Consider the following 14,702-nt stretch of genomic DNA (forward strand, 5'->3'; position numbering starts at 1 on the left):
CTTTCCAGAAAGAAATTGCCAAATAGTTGCTGTCTGGATGCAGTTTAATGTCAGAATACCATGCTTGCCCTGGATGTATTCCCCTTCCTTATTTTCAGTCCTGTTTGTGTTTTCCCTGTTGTTCAGGCTTTTCCTCAAAGCTCTGGATAACCAGACTTAACACATTTACAGACTTTCTCATGTTCAGAGCATTTAAACACTACCTAACCGTCAGTTCTGAAACTTAATAGGTACCTTTTTTCTCTTCTTTCCCTTTCCTTTTGTTCTGATATCCTAGATCTGCTTCAGCCTTCCCAGGCTTACCTATGCCCTCAGGCCTACTCGGGTCCTCCCCAGCACCCTCTGCCCTTAAGGCACAGCAAGTCATTTGGTCTATTTATTTTTAAAAGATGTTTGTACCATGAGCTCCACCAAAACCTGGTCCTGGTCCTGTCTTGACTCTGTGCCCTTCAGATCTGCACCCCACGCTCTGGCATTTCCTGCTGTGTTATACCTCTCACACATAATCTCACGCAACTCCTATAACTCCTCCTCTTCCCAGAATCTCACTGCAGGTTCTAGTGCTGCTTGGTACCTTCACATTCTCAAGTCCCTGTGCTGCCCTGGCAGAATCACCTTTCTCCCCTAACCTTCCAGCTCTACGTTGCCTAGCTTTGCTAATGATCCTGGATTTTTCTCAGGGAGAGGAGGCAACAGCTCTGCTTAGTGCTGGATTAGACAATCCCATCCTAGATTTGACTCTTAAATTGCTGTCAGGCAGCTCTTTGCAACAGCTTTGCCTTCTTGACATGATTGTTTAAACCAGTTTGATGATGCCCTTTGCATTTAGGTTGAAAGCATTACTGGGTTATGTTTGTAGATCTGGCCATGCCAGCTCAAGCACATCGGACATACAAGTCTCTCCTGAACTTCTTAGGTGGGTCTGTTAGGAGCATCTGGTGTAGAAGCCTGCTTTGCTTGCCATTTGCTTGATGCAGCTGCTTTTACAGTGTCTTGTAGGCCCAGCTCAGCATTGGACTGTGTAGCACTGGAGAAAGGAGCAGCCAGTCAGTGCCACATGTCTATGCTGTGTTCCTGTCCAAGCCACACCTCTGGCTGGTTCTCTTGTGACTGTCCAAATGCTCCAGCACTCTTCAGTTGCTACCAGAGATGAGAGCCATGGCAGGGTGAAGGAAGAGAAAGAAGAGAAAAAAATTGGGGTGGTATTTTTTGTTGTCTCTTCACACCCTCTTCCCCTTCAGACTGAAGAGCTCATCTCTCAAAGCATAACCGTTATATTATAAACCTTCAGAAATGGGAGTATGTAGAAACAAATGAAGTAATTTGCCCAGGTTGTGAAGAGAGTCTGTGGGACAGCATGGGTTAGAAATAGGGAATTCCTGGCATCCAAGCCTGCGTTCATACCTCTTGATGTTGCATTTTTCTCTCTTTCTGGAGGGAGTACATCTGGCTTGGGATCAAGAAGAGGTGTGTTTTTTCAGGAATATTTTTTTCCACTTTCTTCATTCCACTTTTCTTGTATATAATGCATGTATAATGCCATGGGGATGAAAAGTCACTCGATATCAAACCTTCCTGAGTGGTACATTGGCTCAGGAGGAAATACCACCTTGGCAAAGATAATTTTAGTTAGACAAAGTACCAGTTGTCTCTATGCTTTAAATTTTGATTGAAGTTTTAGGGGGTTCCCGTATGGCATGTACTTGATTCTTGTTTAAAAGTGCTAAGAGTGCTAATTTTCCTTAAGATTTCCAAACACACAGTTCTTATTCAAAGTCAAATGTTATAGATTCAGGATATATGTGAGTTCAAAAAACACATATGGAAATGGAATTTCCAGGTTTCCATTTCATTAATCCAGTTCCTGTTATCTCTGAAGTAACAAAGCTGTGAAATAGACATTGCTGATAGGGTTGAGTAAAAGAAAAAGCTCCAAGAACTTTAATTGTGAGGAGGAATTATGAGAGAGCATCCATCAGAATGAGGGGGATGTGATTTTTGTTTCTGTTTGGTTTCTTTTTTCTAAACTCATTTTATTTTTTGGAACATTCTTTTTTAATAACAAACACAATTCCTAGTGCAGGCTTTTATGTTGGAGCTTTATTGCCAGATGATGTAAAACAAATGTAACTTCTCCAGCGAATGAATTGAAAATGACAGCTTGTCCTACCGTCACTCTTGAAATGCAACCATGTATTTTCATGCCTGAAATTATGCAGATGAAACATGCTGCTATAAAGCCAACCAGCAGTTACTGAGCTATTTCTTTTCTTCCTTTGGAAAAAAACCCCAAGACATCTTTATTTGGAAAATGTAGCTTGTCTTCCTTATTTCTTTTAAATGCATGAACCAGTCAGGTTTTCTGGTGCAAAAATCATAGCAGCTTATAGTAGTCATATAGAAGTCCTCACCTGTTTGGTATGGATGGCTTACTGTCTGCATCTCAACCATGAGAACCTCACCCTGAAATGTTACAGTAATTCTTGGAAACTGTGTTGTATATTCAGCTGTTCTGCATATTATTCAGATTGTTCTGTTATGAAATTGTGTTTAACCATATACCTTTGACTTTTTTAAAGCAACAAGGAAAACTGGAAAATTCAAGACAGGTCATAAGTCTTTATTTTTAAGTGCACCTAACTTGTTCTCATAAGAATTTATTTTAATTACATAAAACATTGTAGACTGCGACTGTGCACGTGAATTCCCATCTTCATCTTTCGTTTCTTTATGCAAAACTGGCATTGTCAAGGTTGTAAGGCCAAAAATCTGACCTATATAATGCAATCAGTCTACTGTTACAAAACTTGGGGGGGTGGGGTGTGATGTTTGTGGTTTGCTTGGGTTTGTTTTACATGTGCACTGGTTATTTTAAACTATGCTCATGGGTATGTGCCTACAGTTAGGCTTTTCTCTCTTCTTGGGTCAGTCCCTGTCTGCAGGTGGGAAAAAGAAGCTAAGTTCTGCTTTTTGAAACAGGAAAAAGGGGAGAAGTGTTAATTGAGAACTTACCTCATCACAGCTGCAATTTTAAACCATGAGAGTTAGTTCACTTGTTTGGTTTGCCAACCTTGACAGTATCATTTCTATCTTTATGAAACTATTAAGATGTCTTAAAGCCGATCAAGCCTCAGTCAATTGGGGAGTTGTTTTTAGATGTTGGTTGAGTGAGTTTGATCAGTTTTGCTTCAAAACCAAGAAAACCCACTTGGAACTATACTGCAGAATGTCAAAATTTGCGGTCTGGGAAGGGAGAACTAAAAGCATTTCTTGGGATCTAATCCATAGTTACAAATTCATTTTCCTCGGTTCGAAATAACTGTAATAATTCAGTATTGACAATAGCTCCTTTATTTTGTGTGTTTTGAAGCTGTCCTCTGGAAGTTTTGAAAATAAAAACTACCTCACACACTAATTCTTTGTGAAGATCAAAGCTTCAAACAAAAAAGCAAAGATAAAATAGCCTGCAGTGTCCAGGTGTCCCAAGGTCCATGCAAGGCACATCCAGGTTTTGCAAAGCCTTTCCATAGTGATGCTGCGAGGAGACAGCCCACATGTGAGCAGGGGCCAGGAGGGGAATGTGGCACATCTCACCTAAAATACTATATGAACTTGTTGTCATGGGTCACATTCTTAATATAATGTATGTTACAAACAGGGCCTTTCTGAGGCTTTCTTAATAGCAAATTAGCTTCCCAAAGATTCCTTAACTGCAGATGTGTGACTAGGTTTGCCTTATATTTTCCCTGAGTGCTCAGAATAGCTCTAAAAGAGAGTGACTTGCATTGCTAGTGGTTGGAAGAGTAGCCTGAAAAGCAGCAGTAGATGAAGTACTGCACAAGAATCCTGAACTGATAGTTTCTGTCCTGGCATTTGAACTGCTCTGCCTGCTAGTGCTGCTCACAAACATGCTGCCATGAGCATTGCTGTTCTCTGTGGTTAGGCTGAGCATAGGCATGAACCTAAGCATGTTTTTAGCTGCTTGAAGAGATACGGTCACTGGGCCAGCCCACGGTCTGTTCATGTTACTGTTTTAAACAGATTTAAGTAGACTTTGGATTCATGTGAATGCCTTCTTCCAGAATCAGGATTTTAGATTAGCTTGTATTCAAGTAAACTCCTTCATAAGACATGCTTTCATTCAAGTGTAGTGTGTACATCTTATCTGAAGATGACTTGCTCTCTCTGCCAATACAGTGTGTGTTAAATTTTAATGTCATGGTGGATTATCTTTTTTCCCCCTAAGGTGATTTCTGGAGCATCTTCAAAGTATTCAGTAAGTACCATTCACAGTTCTGTTTTTCCACGTTTTTCAGATACATTGGGAAGTCAGATTCAATAACAATCAGCGTGTGGAATCACAAGAAAATTCATAAAAAGCAGGGAGCTGGTTTTCTGGGTTGTGTGAGACTTCTTTCAAATGCAATCAACCGCCTTAAAGACACTGGTTGTAAGTAAGCTAAAGACTAGAGTTTGTTCTCTTTCAGCCCAAACTTTCATACTACACAGGCTTTTGAAGAGTGACACTTACTTGGGTTTTTTATAAAGCTTGTATATTCTGATGGGTTTGGTAGTTTGTAATGGTGTTTTGTGTCCAAGGATAATACAAGTAGGATAGAGAAGGTAAATCACTACTGGCTTTTCAGTGCCTTTGCCCTGTTACGTAGACATTGGTAACGTCAGTGCCACAGTCTGGTTGTGGATTGTCAACACTGAACTTAGTGTGTTGAAATTCCAAAGGAAGACAGATTCTAATTGGCTTCAAATTATCTTTTTTATTACCTTCAAAAATGCAAGTCTTAAGGGATAAGCAAAAGGACAAATTTATATTAAAGCCATATTTGTAGTTTAAAAATTAATGTGCCTTCAAAATTAATTAGTAAATGTTATCATATTAAGTGTTTTATAATACTTTGAGCACTTTGTATCTACTTTTCAAAAGTTAATTAACATGTAAGATGCTGTTTTCTCATTATCTGAATGGGTGCCATTTAGTGCTGAACAAAATTTGGTGCTCTGTGATGGAAACGTAGTGCTTGGCTATCTAGATAATCAAAACAGAAGAAAGTGACGTTCTGGTAGAGAAGCATTGGGATTTTTACCTTCTGTAACAGGTTCTTAACTATCTTACACTAGGCTGAATTTTGTTCTGATGGTACTTCAGTGAGCCTTTCAAAAGCAGCAAAAGGCTGTGTGATTTACACTGTGTGTCCTTGTTCCGTAGATCAGAGATTGGATCTGTGCAAGCTTGGGCCAAATGACAATGATACTGTTAGAGGACAGATAGTAGGTGAGTAAGGGGTTTGTCTTTTTGTTCTCTTGCAGCTTAATAGTAGCTATAGAGATACCCTTCCTAGATGTCAATTCTGTGTGCTGGATTTCCCCCCTCCAAGTTCAGTGTCTAGTGCCAGAGCCGTTTGGACCTCAGGCTAGAAGTGTGTATGTAGAGAATGAAAACAAACAACAAAACACCCCAAACCACTAAAAAAACCCAAACAACCCACTCCCCCCCTCACCCCATATCATAAGTGTTGAGACAGATAAGGCTATAGATAATGTGAAATTTATTTAGAAAGTTTTTAATTTCACTGTAAATAATGGTGAGAGTTTGAGCCTGAACTCCCTGTGAAAAACTGACTACAAATTCTTGGCCATGGAGAGTTCCAGCAAAGCTGTGCTTCCTGTAGGTTTTGCGAAAGGATGAAACATCTTGCTGCAACAGGAGTGAATTGCCGTCTGGGATGACTTGCTCAATTTATTTTGTGTTTTCACGGGTTATTAACAAGTCTGTCACCAGCCTCAGTGGCTGTTCTTTGTCATTCTGCAAACTCATAAACCTTAAATAACTTAAGAATTTAAAAGAAGCTGGCAAATTGAAAAACAAGTATCCACAAACAGCTTCATAAGCACTCTCTTTTTGGTGCATTGTAAGTTGTTTCAGAAGGCAGCTTAGGAAGTAAAAGAAAAAACAAATATAGCTGATCAGGATGAGGAGGTCTTTATTTTTATGACAAGATGTTAATGAGAGTATTTGGACTTGGGGAGGGGAAGAAAAGTCAATTTGCATGCTCAGCTTTATATTCAGTTCCTAGTTCAAATAATATCCAAGCAGCATTCTTGTTTTGTCAGCCAGGGAAACTGTTGAAATACCAGTCAGCAAATAAGGGCTTCAGTGCATTTCTTTGCTGTCCTCAATATGTTCTGTTGAATAATACCTAGGACTTCACCTCTTCATGTTGCTTTAACCATCTGTCTAGCATCTGATCTTCAAGTGTTATATTAAGTTAGGTGGCACAGGAGAGTCAAATGATGGTAAAAATGTGGAATCCTAAGTGCATTGCTGACACTTCAGACTGTTCTTGAATATTAAATTTTCCATGTGAGTTTGCACAGAAGAGTAAAGGATAAAAGTCATTTTTCTAGGGTGCATATATAGGAGGTGTGGTTTGCTTTCTGGTTTTTCTCCAGTATACCAGTCCCTTCTCATCGTACAATCTTGTTGGTGGAGTTCCTTTTAAGAGGAGCTTGTTGAAGGTCTCCTCCAGCAGCAGACATCCCCTGCCCACAGCAGCCCTTCAGACATGACACTGCAGGGACTGTACCCTCACACCATGACATGCTCTCATGCTGCCCTCCAGAGTATGCAACACGCATCCTTGTCATCATGGCTTGAGAATGTTGGTGTTAATTAAACAAGCAAAAGAAACCCCAGAGTAGAAAGGTCTCCAAGCAATTGGGATGCCAGTTGGGAAGCCTGGGGCAAATACAGAGCAGTGTGGGCATGGCAGATACTCTTCAGGTTGTCAAAGATAACTAGTCAGCAGTGTGGGCATAAACTAGACTGACCAGTTGGCTTAACCTGATGTTATCCTGAAAAGTTGTGTAGCCACAGCAGCATCAGCTCTGTTGGCATGCTGCTGGGGCTGTCCCTCATTAGCAGGAGCTGCTGGATTGTGTGTTGTACCTAGCTTACAGTAGAGGCTGAAAACAAATCTGTATGTTCTGCTTTCTGGGGTTACTATTAGAAAGGTCAGGTTTTCTCAGTCATGGCCTTGATTTAATTTAATGCATCCTTGGTAAGATTCTGGAGACTCCTGTCTCTATTAATCTCTTTATATTTTAATCTTTCTTCACTAGTCCAGTGTTGCTGAATGGATGAATGAGCCTGAATAAAACTAGAAAATTCCACTGCAGTAGTTACATAGTGGAGAAATCTTGATGAAAAGTAAGCAAGAAGATAGAATAAGTTAGAAATACACTCTCAGTCCTTCTAATGATAAACTGGCTTAAATTAAGAGGCTGTGGAAGATTGGAAAACAATATTAAAATGTAATTGATACCTTCAGCAGTTGATAACCTTACAGCTCAAGTGCACAGTGGGTATGCCCTTTTAACTTGGGCCAGGGAGCAAGGGGAGCTTCAACTTAAATATCTGGGGTTCTCTTCAAAGGAGGGAAGAAAAGGGGATGCTTGTGAGTAGTAGATGCAGAGGGCACCTGAACAGTGTCTTAATCTTGCAGCTCTCTTCTGTGCCACCATTTTATTGCTGATGTGGCAGTGCAGAAAAAAACAAGCCCTTACTCATTACAGAATGAAACCATACACAAATTTTGGGCCTTACATAGCTTTGTAATGTTAATCTTCATGGAAGACAAGGAGTTAATACTGATAAGGAATAAGGCAAACAGGTACTGCAGTACTTCCTGGGTTGCTCTGTTGAAGACTCAAAATCCAAAGCTTCAAAACATGCTGTTGTCGAACATTTGGCCACTGGCAAAAACTGCCAGCACTACTACACCTTTTAAACTGTGATCTTGGCAAAAGGTGTGATTGTGTCTAGGTTAAGGTCTGTAGGTTTATTTCACTGCATACATAAATAGGACTTGAAGACAGTTGTCCAGAGGTGCAGAAATGCCACCCCAAGAAATGTGTGCCATGGCACGTATTTAGCTTTTTAAGCAATCGTTTTATTGTTAAAGGCAAACCAGAACATCAAAAAAACCCCAACAAGCCCACAGAGGCACAAGTGTCATAAACTATCAGATTGGACACTTGCAAATTATGACACTGGGAACAAAAGCTGCCTAAAAAAGATTTTAATCTTTGATTTCATAATTTTAGTACAACAGCTTCAGGCATAAATATCCTTTCCAATGAAACATGTAAAAAATAAAAATGAAATTTAAAAAGCAGTAATACAGTTTTGCTGAGGGCAGTAAAGGCTTTTCAGGGTGCTGAGAACTGCTTTGTGTGAGAGTTGCGTTTGACTTCTTACCACCAGTGTTTCCAAGTAGTCAATAAATCAGATGTGTAGTGCTTCTAGCAGTTACATTTTGCCTGGTTTTATGTGTGTACATGTGTGTTGAATCCCATGTTCACAGAAAATACATAAGGAGGAGTCAAAACCAGACAGGAATTTCTTTGTTTACCTCTATTAGCAGTTCTCCTGTAGTAGTGGCAGTAGCGCTGTCCCTGTCACCCTGCTGCCGCCAGATGAGTGTCACACTCTATCTCATGTAGAGAAAAGTTAATTACAGCATCGGAAAGAACTTCCTTTTTCTGCCTTAACTTGTGTTCATGTTATAGAATCATAGAATCATAGAATAGTTAGGGTTGGAAAGGACCTTAAGATCATCAAGTTCCAACCCCCCTGCCATGGGCAGGGACACCTCGCTCTAAACCTACTACCCAAGGCCTCGTCCAACCTAGCCTTGAACACTGCCAGGGATGGAGCATTCACAACCTCCCTGGGCAACCCATTCCAGTGCCTCACTACCCTAACAGGAAAGAATAATATTCTTGAAGTAAGATGTAGAGAATTAAGTGTATGAGAATATACACCTTGTCTGTGTAACTCTTTGATTTTTGGGAAGGATAAAATACCCAGAACATGGCTCAGCTTTGTCCTCCAAGATGTACCATTTCTATCTCGAATGTAACTGCAATTTGCATTCAGATGTCATATAATTAATAATTCTTTTATTATCTTAATAGTAAGTCTTCAGTCCAGAGACCGAATAGGCACAGGAGGACAGGTGGTGGATTGCAGCCGGTTATTCGACAATGATTTACCGGATGGGTAAGCTGACATCACTGTGATGTAAATACAGACACAGCTCATGCAACAGACTGCTGCAGTAGTGAGAAGTCAGTGTACAAATAGGTTAACTTACTTTTATTCTTGTACTCAGAGTTCTGCAATTTTGGATTTAGGAGCAGGAGATAAGCCAGCTGGGATACACAGGAGCAGTTAATAATACAACCCTTGCGTTGTCTCTTCTTGGAAAATGGGAGGTGGCGTATGTGGCATATATGAGTAAATTCATTAAAAAGATACTTTTCTAAGAAAACATACGTCAAATTATAGAACTGCTAAACTAATCCAGTGTTAAAGCACAGCAAACTGACTTCCTCCAGCAGTAGTTCTGTAGCAAGGTAAGAGCTTGGTTGCCTTCTACGGTGCCACTTTTTCTTCTGTGCAAACTATAGTGAAGCAAACATGGTTGGAAAAGGCAGTGGAGCCTGAGTTCTTGCTGTATTTACCTGCCAGATGCTGGGTTTAGGATTTTGGTTTGTCCCTGTGAGAGTTAATGACATCATTAACACCTAAACCAGTTTTGTGTGTACAGAAAAATGTTCTGTTTTAGGTTCTAGTGCTGTCATCAACTTTTTCAGAGCAAACACAGACCTTCTGAGTGTGATTCTTGGCAGGTAAAGACAGGAGAAACTGATTTTTCAGATTATGAATTTCGAAATACCAATTACCATCTGAAGTCCTAAACAGCATTCTTCTGTTAATTGGGAGTCTGAAGAAGTCAGAAACACTTCTGACAATGCTTTTAAGTTTTCACTTCAGAACGTTCCTTGTATAAATATTGCTTACTTATTTGTGTAACTGCAAAACTAGCTGAATAGCCTGATGTAATTTGGAATGCAAAAGTAATAATAATTAAAAAGTCATGTTATTTGGTGACTTTTTAATGAAAGCCAGTAGTGCATGAAGATGCTATGAAAGCACTTACTAGATTGGTGGCCAAAAGAGGTTAAATGCGTTATTAAATATGATGTTTTCAAGAAGTTTCTTTATGTGGCTGTTGGGATTTAATTAGAATTCAAATAGGTATCAAACACAAAGGTGTGATATTGTTAATGATATGCCTGGTTCCAAGGGAAGAATGTGTAAAATCAATTCTGAGTTAACTTTCAGTTGTTTCCTGTTACCTCGTTCAGCTAACACGATTCATAATAGTGTAAGTCTTCCTGAGTTGGCATTTATGTTGGAAACATTTTGTGCCCTGGTTTCCTGGAAATACCACTCACTGCCTTATCTCTCCATGTCTAAATTCTAGGTGGGAGGAACGGAGGACTGCTTCTGGAAGGATCCAGTATTTAAATCATATTACACGAACAACTCAGTGGGAGCGACCAACGCGGTAAGAAATTGTTTAGAAGACTGTGCATATGATGAAGTTTGTATGCTGAGCAGGAGTGCTGAGCACAAGCCGTTCTACGTGGCTCTAACACAGGGGTATTCAGTGTTCCTCTGAGTCACTCCACAAATGCAATATGCTTTTCTTAACATCCTACTCCTTCAGTCTGCCTAATATTAAACTTGAAAGAATTGTTCTGATTAGAATTTTTTCCACCCCAAATACTAGCATCGTTGTTTTCTTGTTGAGCTGCTATGGTAGAGCTCTCTAAGTACAGACATTGAAAGGGATGAGGAGATCAAGAACAGCTGACAGGCATTGTCTATGTACATGCTATGACTGTGTAATCCAGAACTTTTAAAGCTGATTGTTACAGAGCATGTTTTGAAGTCATTACAATCACCTTTTCTAATAACTGTAATAACTGTGTTGTGAAGCTGTTCCTTAAACCAGCTTTGCTGTTACCTGAATTGCAGACACTGTCATGGCATATTTTTCAGTCTTCTGCAGACTGTGCCTGCAGACTGTCTCTTCCATCCCCAATAAATATTATTCCAGTCTCTGTAAGGTTGTATTTGACTTAATGTGTACCATTAACACTGCCAGCTCTGATAGATTTTTTTCAAGTGAGCAAAGGTACTGAACAGCTTTGTAACTTCTTTATCCATATTTTTTGTGGTGTGTTAAAATACCTGTTCTAAGCTCTAGGCACGTGTACAGTAGAGAAACAAATACAAAATATATAATTTGTTTCAGGGGTTTCCTCTGCCCTTGTCAGCCCCCCTTTAGCCCCTTTTTAAATCCTTTTGAAAACAGTATTGAGAACACGAAACCACATAATTCAGTATTTCCTCTTGCAGTGAAGCTCTCAAGAGCGACTGTTTTTATCTTGCTTAGCCCTTTTTCACAATCCTTGCATAATAACCTTCCCTAAAAATTAGAAGGAATGACAGGTTGACTAGTTGCTCTGGGATGAACCAGTGAGCACAGGACACACAAGCAGAAGCTTTGTGTCCATTGTTGAGTTACCCTGCATGACAAGTCAGTTCTGCCATCCACAAAGGCATCCCAAGAGCCCTAAGGTGAAGAAGCTACTACAAAGTGACTCTCATGTAACCCCATGTCTAGTCAGCAATACATTGTTCACATTTTTCCCCACAGGCCAGCGTGTGAATACTCCAGCCCGGGCAGACCTCTGAGCTGTTTTGCAGATGAGAACACTCCGATTACAGGAACCAATGGTGCGACCTGCGGGCAGTCGTCAGATCCCCGGCTGGCAGAGAGGAGAGTCAGGTCACAGAGGCACAGAAACTACATGAGCAGGACACACTTGCACACTCCTCCCGATTTACCTGAAGGATATGGTATGCAAATTAATGTGGTTTTTTAGTTGGGGGTTTCCCAATAAACTGGGGAAATGGGTTGTGTCGCCTTGTATGTAAGATCCTTTTGATCCCTTAGTTTGGGAAAAGCAGTCTTTCTGAGGTTTTGTATTGCGGGTTTCTATGTTCTTATTAATTTATCTTGATTTCACAGAGCAAAGGACAACTCAGCAAGGTCAGGTCTATTTTCTGCATACTCAGACTGGTGTTAGCACGTGGCACGATCCAAGAGTACCTAGGTAAGAAATAATGGAAGTATCCTTAAAGTGTCAAAACAAAAGAGTTTAAGTAGTACTTTCCTCAGAGTTTTCTCTGCCTAATATTATATTTCTGACTCTTGGTCCCTAATGTATTACTTTAACAAGTTATCAAAATAAATTAGGCTCTTCCTCAGTTCTTCAAGATGTTATTTTAATGCAAAGACGGAAAACGGGTGTAGTTAACTCATTCAAGATCCTGCATAGGAGTTATAACCAAGTCCAGCTTTTAATACTGTGCAAAATAATGAAACAGAAAAAGCAGGATCTGAGCACTTCCAAAAATTCAGATTTATCCAAAATGCTTCAGTGAAAACTGGATTGGTTTTGGTTTTTAATTCAGGCTTTGGAAGTTAACAGGACCTGGAAAATCGGCAGTATGTATTTATGAAGAACAAACTTGGTGACAAATAGACTAGACATATGTGATCGTTTTTGGAGGAGCAGACAAAGAAGAAACCTGGAAAATCTTGCCGATGCCCCTTGTATGTGTAGATACACTATAGTGAACTACAGCCTCATCATTGAATTAGCTTGAATATACTTGTTTGTGAGAATTATTGTCCCATGTTCAGACTACCAAACACAGCGTTCAAGTCCAGGTTGGACGGGGCTTGGAGCAGCTTGCTCTAGTGGAAGGTGTCCCTGCCTGTTTCAGGCAGTTGCAACTGGATGAGCTTTAAGATCCTTTGCAACCCAAACAAGTCTATGATTCAATGATACAAGTCTGTTTACATGATGCATGTGTGTACATACTGTGCATGATTTTACACATGATTATTTCTAATGTATTTAAAGAAGCATAATGAAAATTATTGTTAGCTTCCGATTGTTCTTTAAAACACCTCAGGAAATCCTATTGAAAGTGATTGCCTGCTACAGTCTGTGTATGATGTTGTAAAATCGTGTGTGGAGTTTGAAATTGGCATTTATGAGAACTATAGCAACTTTATCGGTTGCTGGTGCTAATTCCCATGGAAACGGTTATCCAAGGAAAGATAAAGTGCCTTATGCACTTCACTGCATTTTCAAATGATTTGGTTTTTTTACTTTTGTGTTACAAGAATATACTTTGCTTTGATTATCTGTATACATGAGGGTGTGATCCAGCTGGCCATTGTGCATTAGGAAGCCTGAGGCTTGTCTGTTATACAAAGCTACAAACTAGATTTCTCTAAAATATGTATTTATTTACTTTAAGATCTAATCTTTAAGTTGGTGGTGTACTGGTGTTGTATGAAACCTAAGTTAGCACTGCTCTTAGGTGTGGCAGCAGAAACTTGCACAACTGTGTCTCAGAACAAAATCTAGCTCTTTGCATGAGGATGGAGTTCATGTCATTTCTAAGGAAATTGTATTTTTATGCTAATACACCACAGTAATTTAATAAAAGCAAGCCCTCCAGTTCAGCAACAGTGTGTGTATGGGTAATAGCAGCACAAGTTCAGTCCCAGAGCCTGGTTTTTCCATTAGTGGCTTCTCAGCCTTTTGAGTCTCTGCAGATGCATCTTTTTAAGCCAATCTGTCCCTCAGCTCTTTCGTCCCCTCAGCTCTCACGATACTGTGAGATCTGGAGACTCAACACTGGTAAAGAGAACTGCACTTGACAGAGTGAAGTATCTCAGGTGTGAATTGTATACGTGAAAAATCATGTACACATAAGAACATTTTTAAACACCAGTGTTTGCTTTCAGTGAACCTCTGGAATGAATCTGCAGCTTCCTAATATCAACTCGATTTTCTTGAGACCCACTATCCCTGCATTGCTCAGTGCAGAGCTTGAGTCATCCTTCATCTTATTTTAGTTGAAATATTTTGTTAGAGAGCTGTTTGCTTCCCACCAGCGCTTGGGGTTTGGGGCAAACCCGCCTGTGCCATACACACATATCCCATGCGTAATTCTTCATGGAAAGTATAACTCCTCAGAAGTATAGTTTTGTTTTGTAGGAGTTTATAAAGCGTGATTCAGAGTTCCTTACATGACTAATGTTGTTTTTAAAATGTTTTCTGTCAGAAGTGGTGTAGAACTGCACTTCCATTCTGGCAAATAATGGCAAGGGCCTTTATTTTTGTTTTAAGCCTGTATTAATTTAACATCTGAAGTTAGTCTGTAAAAGGGAAGGTTATTTGATAAGAACTTTTCCCCCCACGGCATGTGTTCTGGGGTGTGTGTTTTTTTTCTTTGGTGGGCTAGCACCTTGGGAGTAGAGATTCCAGCTGAATAGATCAAGTTTCTGAAACAATACATTTTCTCAGACTTCATGGAATTGTTCTGTTACATTTATGCTTGTTTGGCTCCGAGGCCAAATGCTGAGGTATTTTTCATTTTATATTTGTTTTCATAGGGATCTTAGCAACATCAATTGTGAAGAGCTTGGTCCACTGCCTCCTGGATGGGAGATCCGAAATACAGCAACAGGGAGAGTTTATTTTGTTGACCATAACAACAGGACAACGCAGTTTACAGATCCACGGCTATCTGCTAACTTGCATTTAGTCTTAAAGTAAGTTAAAGTCTCCAGCGCATGTTGAGTGTAATAGAGGAAAGAGAGTGACTCTTGAGGGCTGCTGGGTTTTATATCAAGACATATGCTGCCTTTAAATACATAGTATTTAAAGGATAGTATGGGTGT

At 39.9% G+C, this 14,702-nt stretch overlaps 1 protein-coding gene across 1 annotated transcript in view; it reads left to right on the plus strand.

Moving 5' to 3' along the window:
- SMURF2 (SMAD specific E3 ubiquitin protein ligase 2) overlaps nucleotides 1-14,702 on the plus strand; it is a 57,435-nt gene that overhangs the window by 30,238 nt on the left and 12,495 nt on the right. The window contains exons 4-10 of the mRNA XM_061377230.1: nucleotides 4,317-4,450; nucleotides 5,225-5,290; nucleotides 8,995-9,079; nucleotides 10,350-10,433; nucleotides 11,592-11,794; nucleotides 11,967-12,051; nucleotides 14,415-14,573. Of these exons, the coding sequence (XP_061233214.1) occupies nucleotides 4,317-4,450; nucleotides 5,225-5,290; nucleotides 8,995-9,079; nucleotides 10,350-10,433; nucleotides 11,592-11,794; nucleotides 11,967-12,051; nucleotides 14,415-14,573 (816 nt within the window). The remainder of the gene's footprint in view (nucleotides 1-4,316; nucleotides 4,451-5,224; nucleotides 5,291-8,994; nucleotides 9,080-10,349; nucleotides 10,434-11,591; nucleotides 11,795-11,966; nucleotides 12,052-14,414; nucleotides 14,574-14,702) is intronic.

Source organism: Neopsephotus bourkii, unplaced genomic scaffold, assembly GCF_033783945.1.
Source record: "Neopsephotus bourkii isolate Nb327-2 ecotype Australia unplaced genomic scaffold, CSIRO-AGI_Nbou_v1 NB_1749, whole genome shotgun sequence".
Taxonomy (NCBI): Eukaryota; Metazoa; Chordata; class Aves; order Psittaciformes; family Psittacidae; genus Neopsephotus; species Neopsephotus bourkii.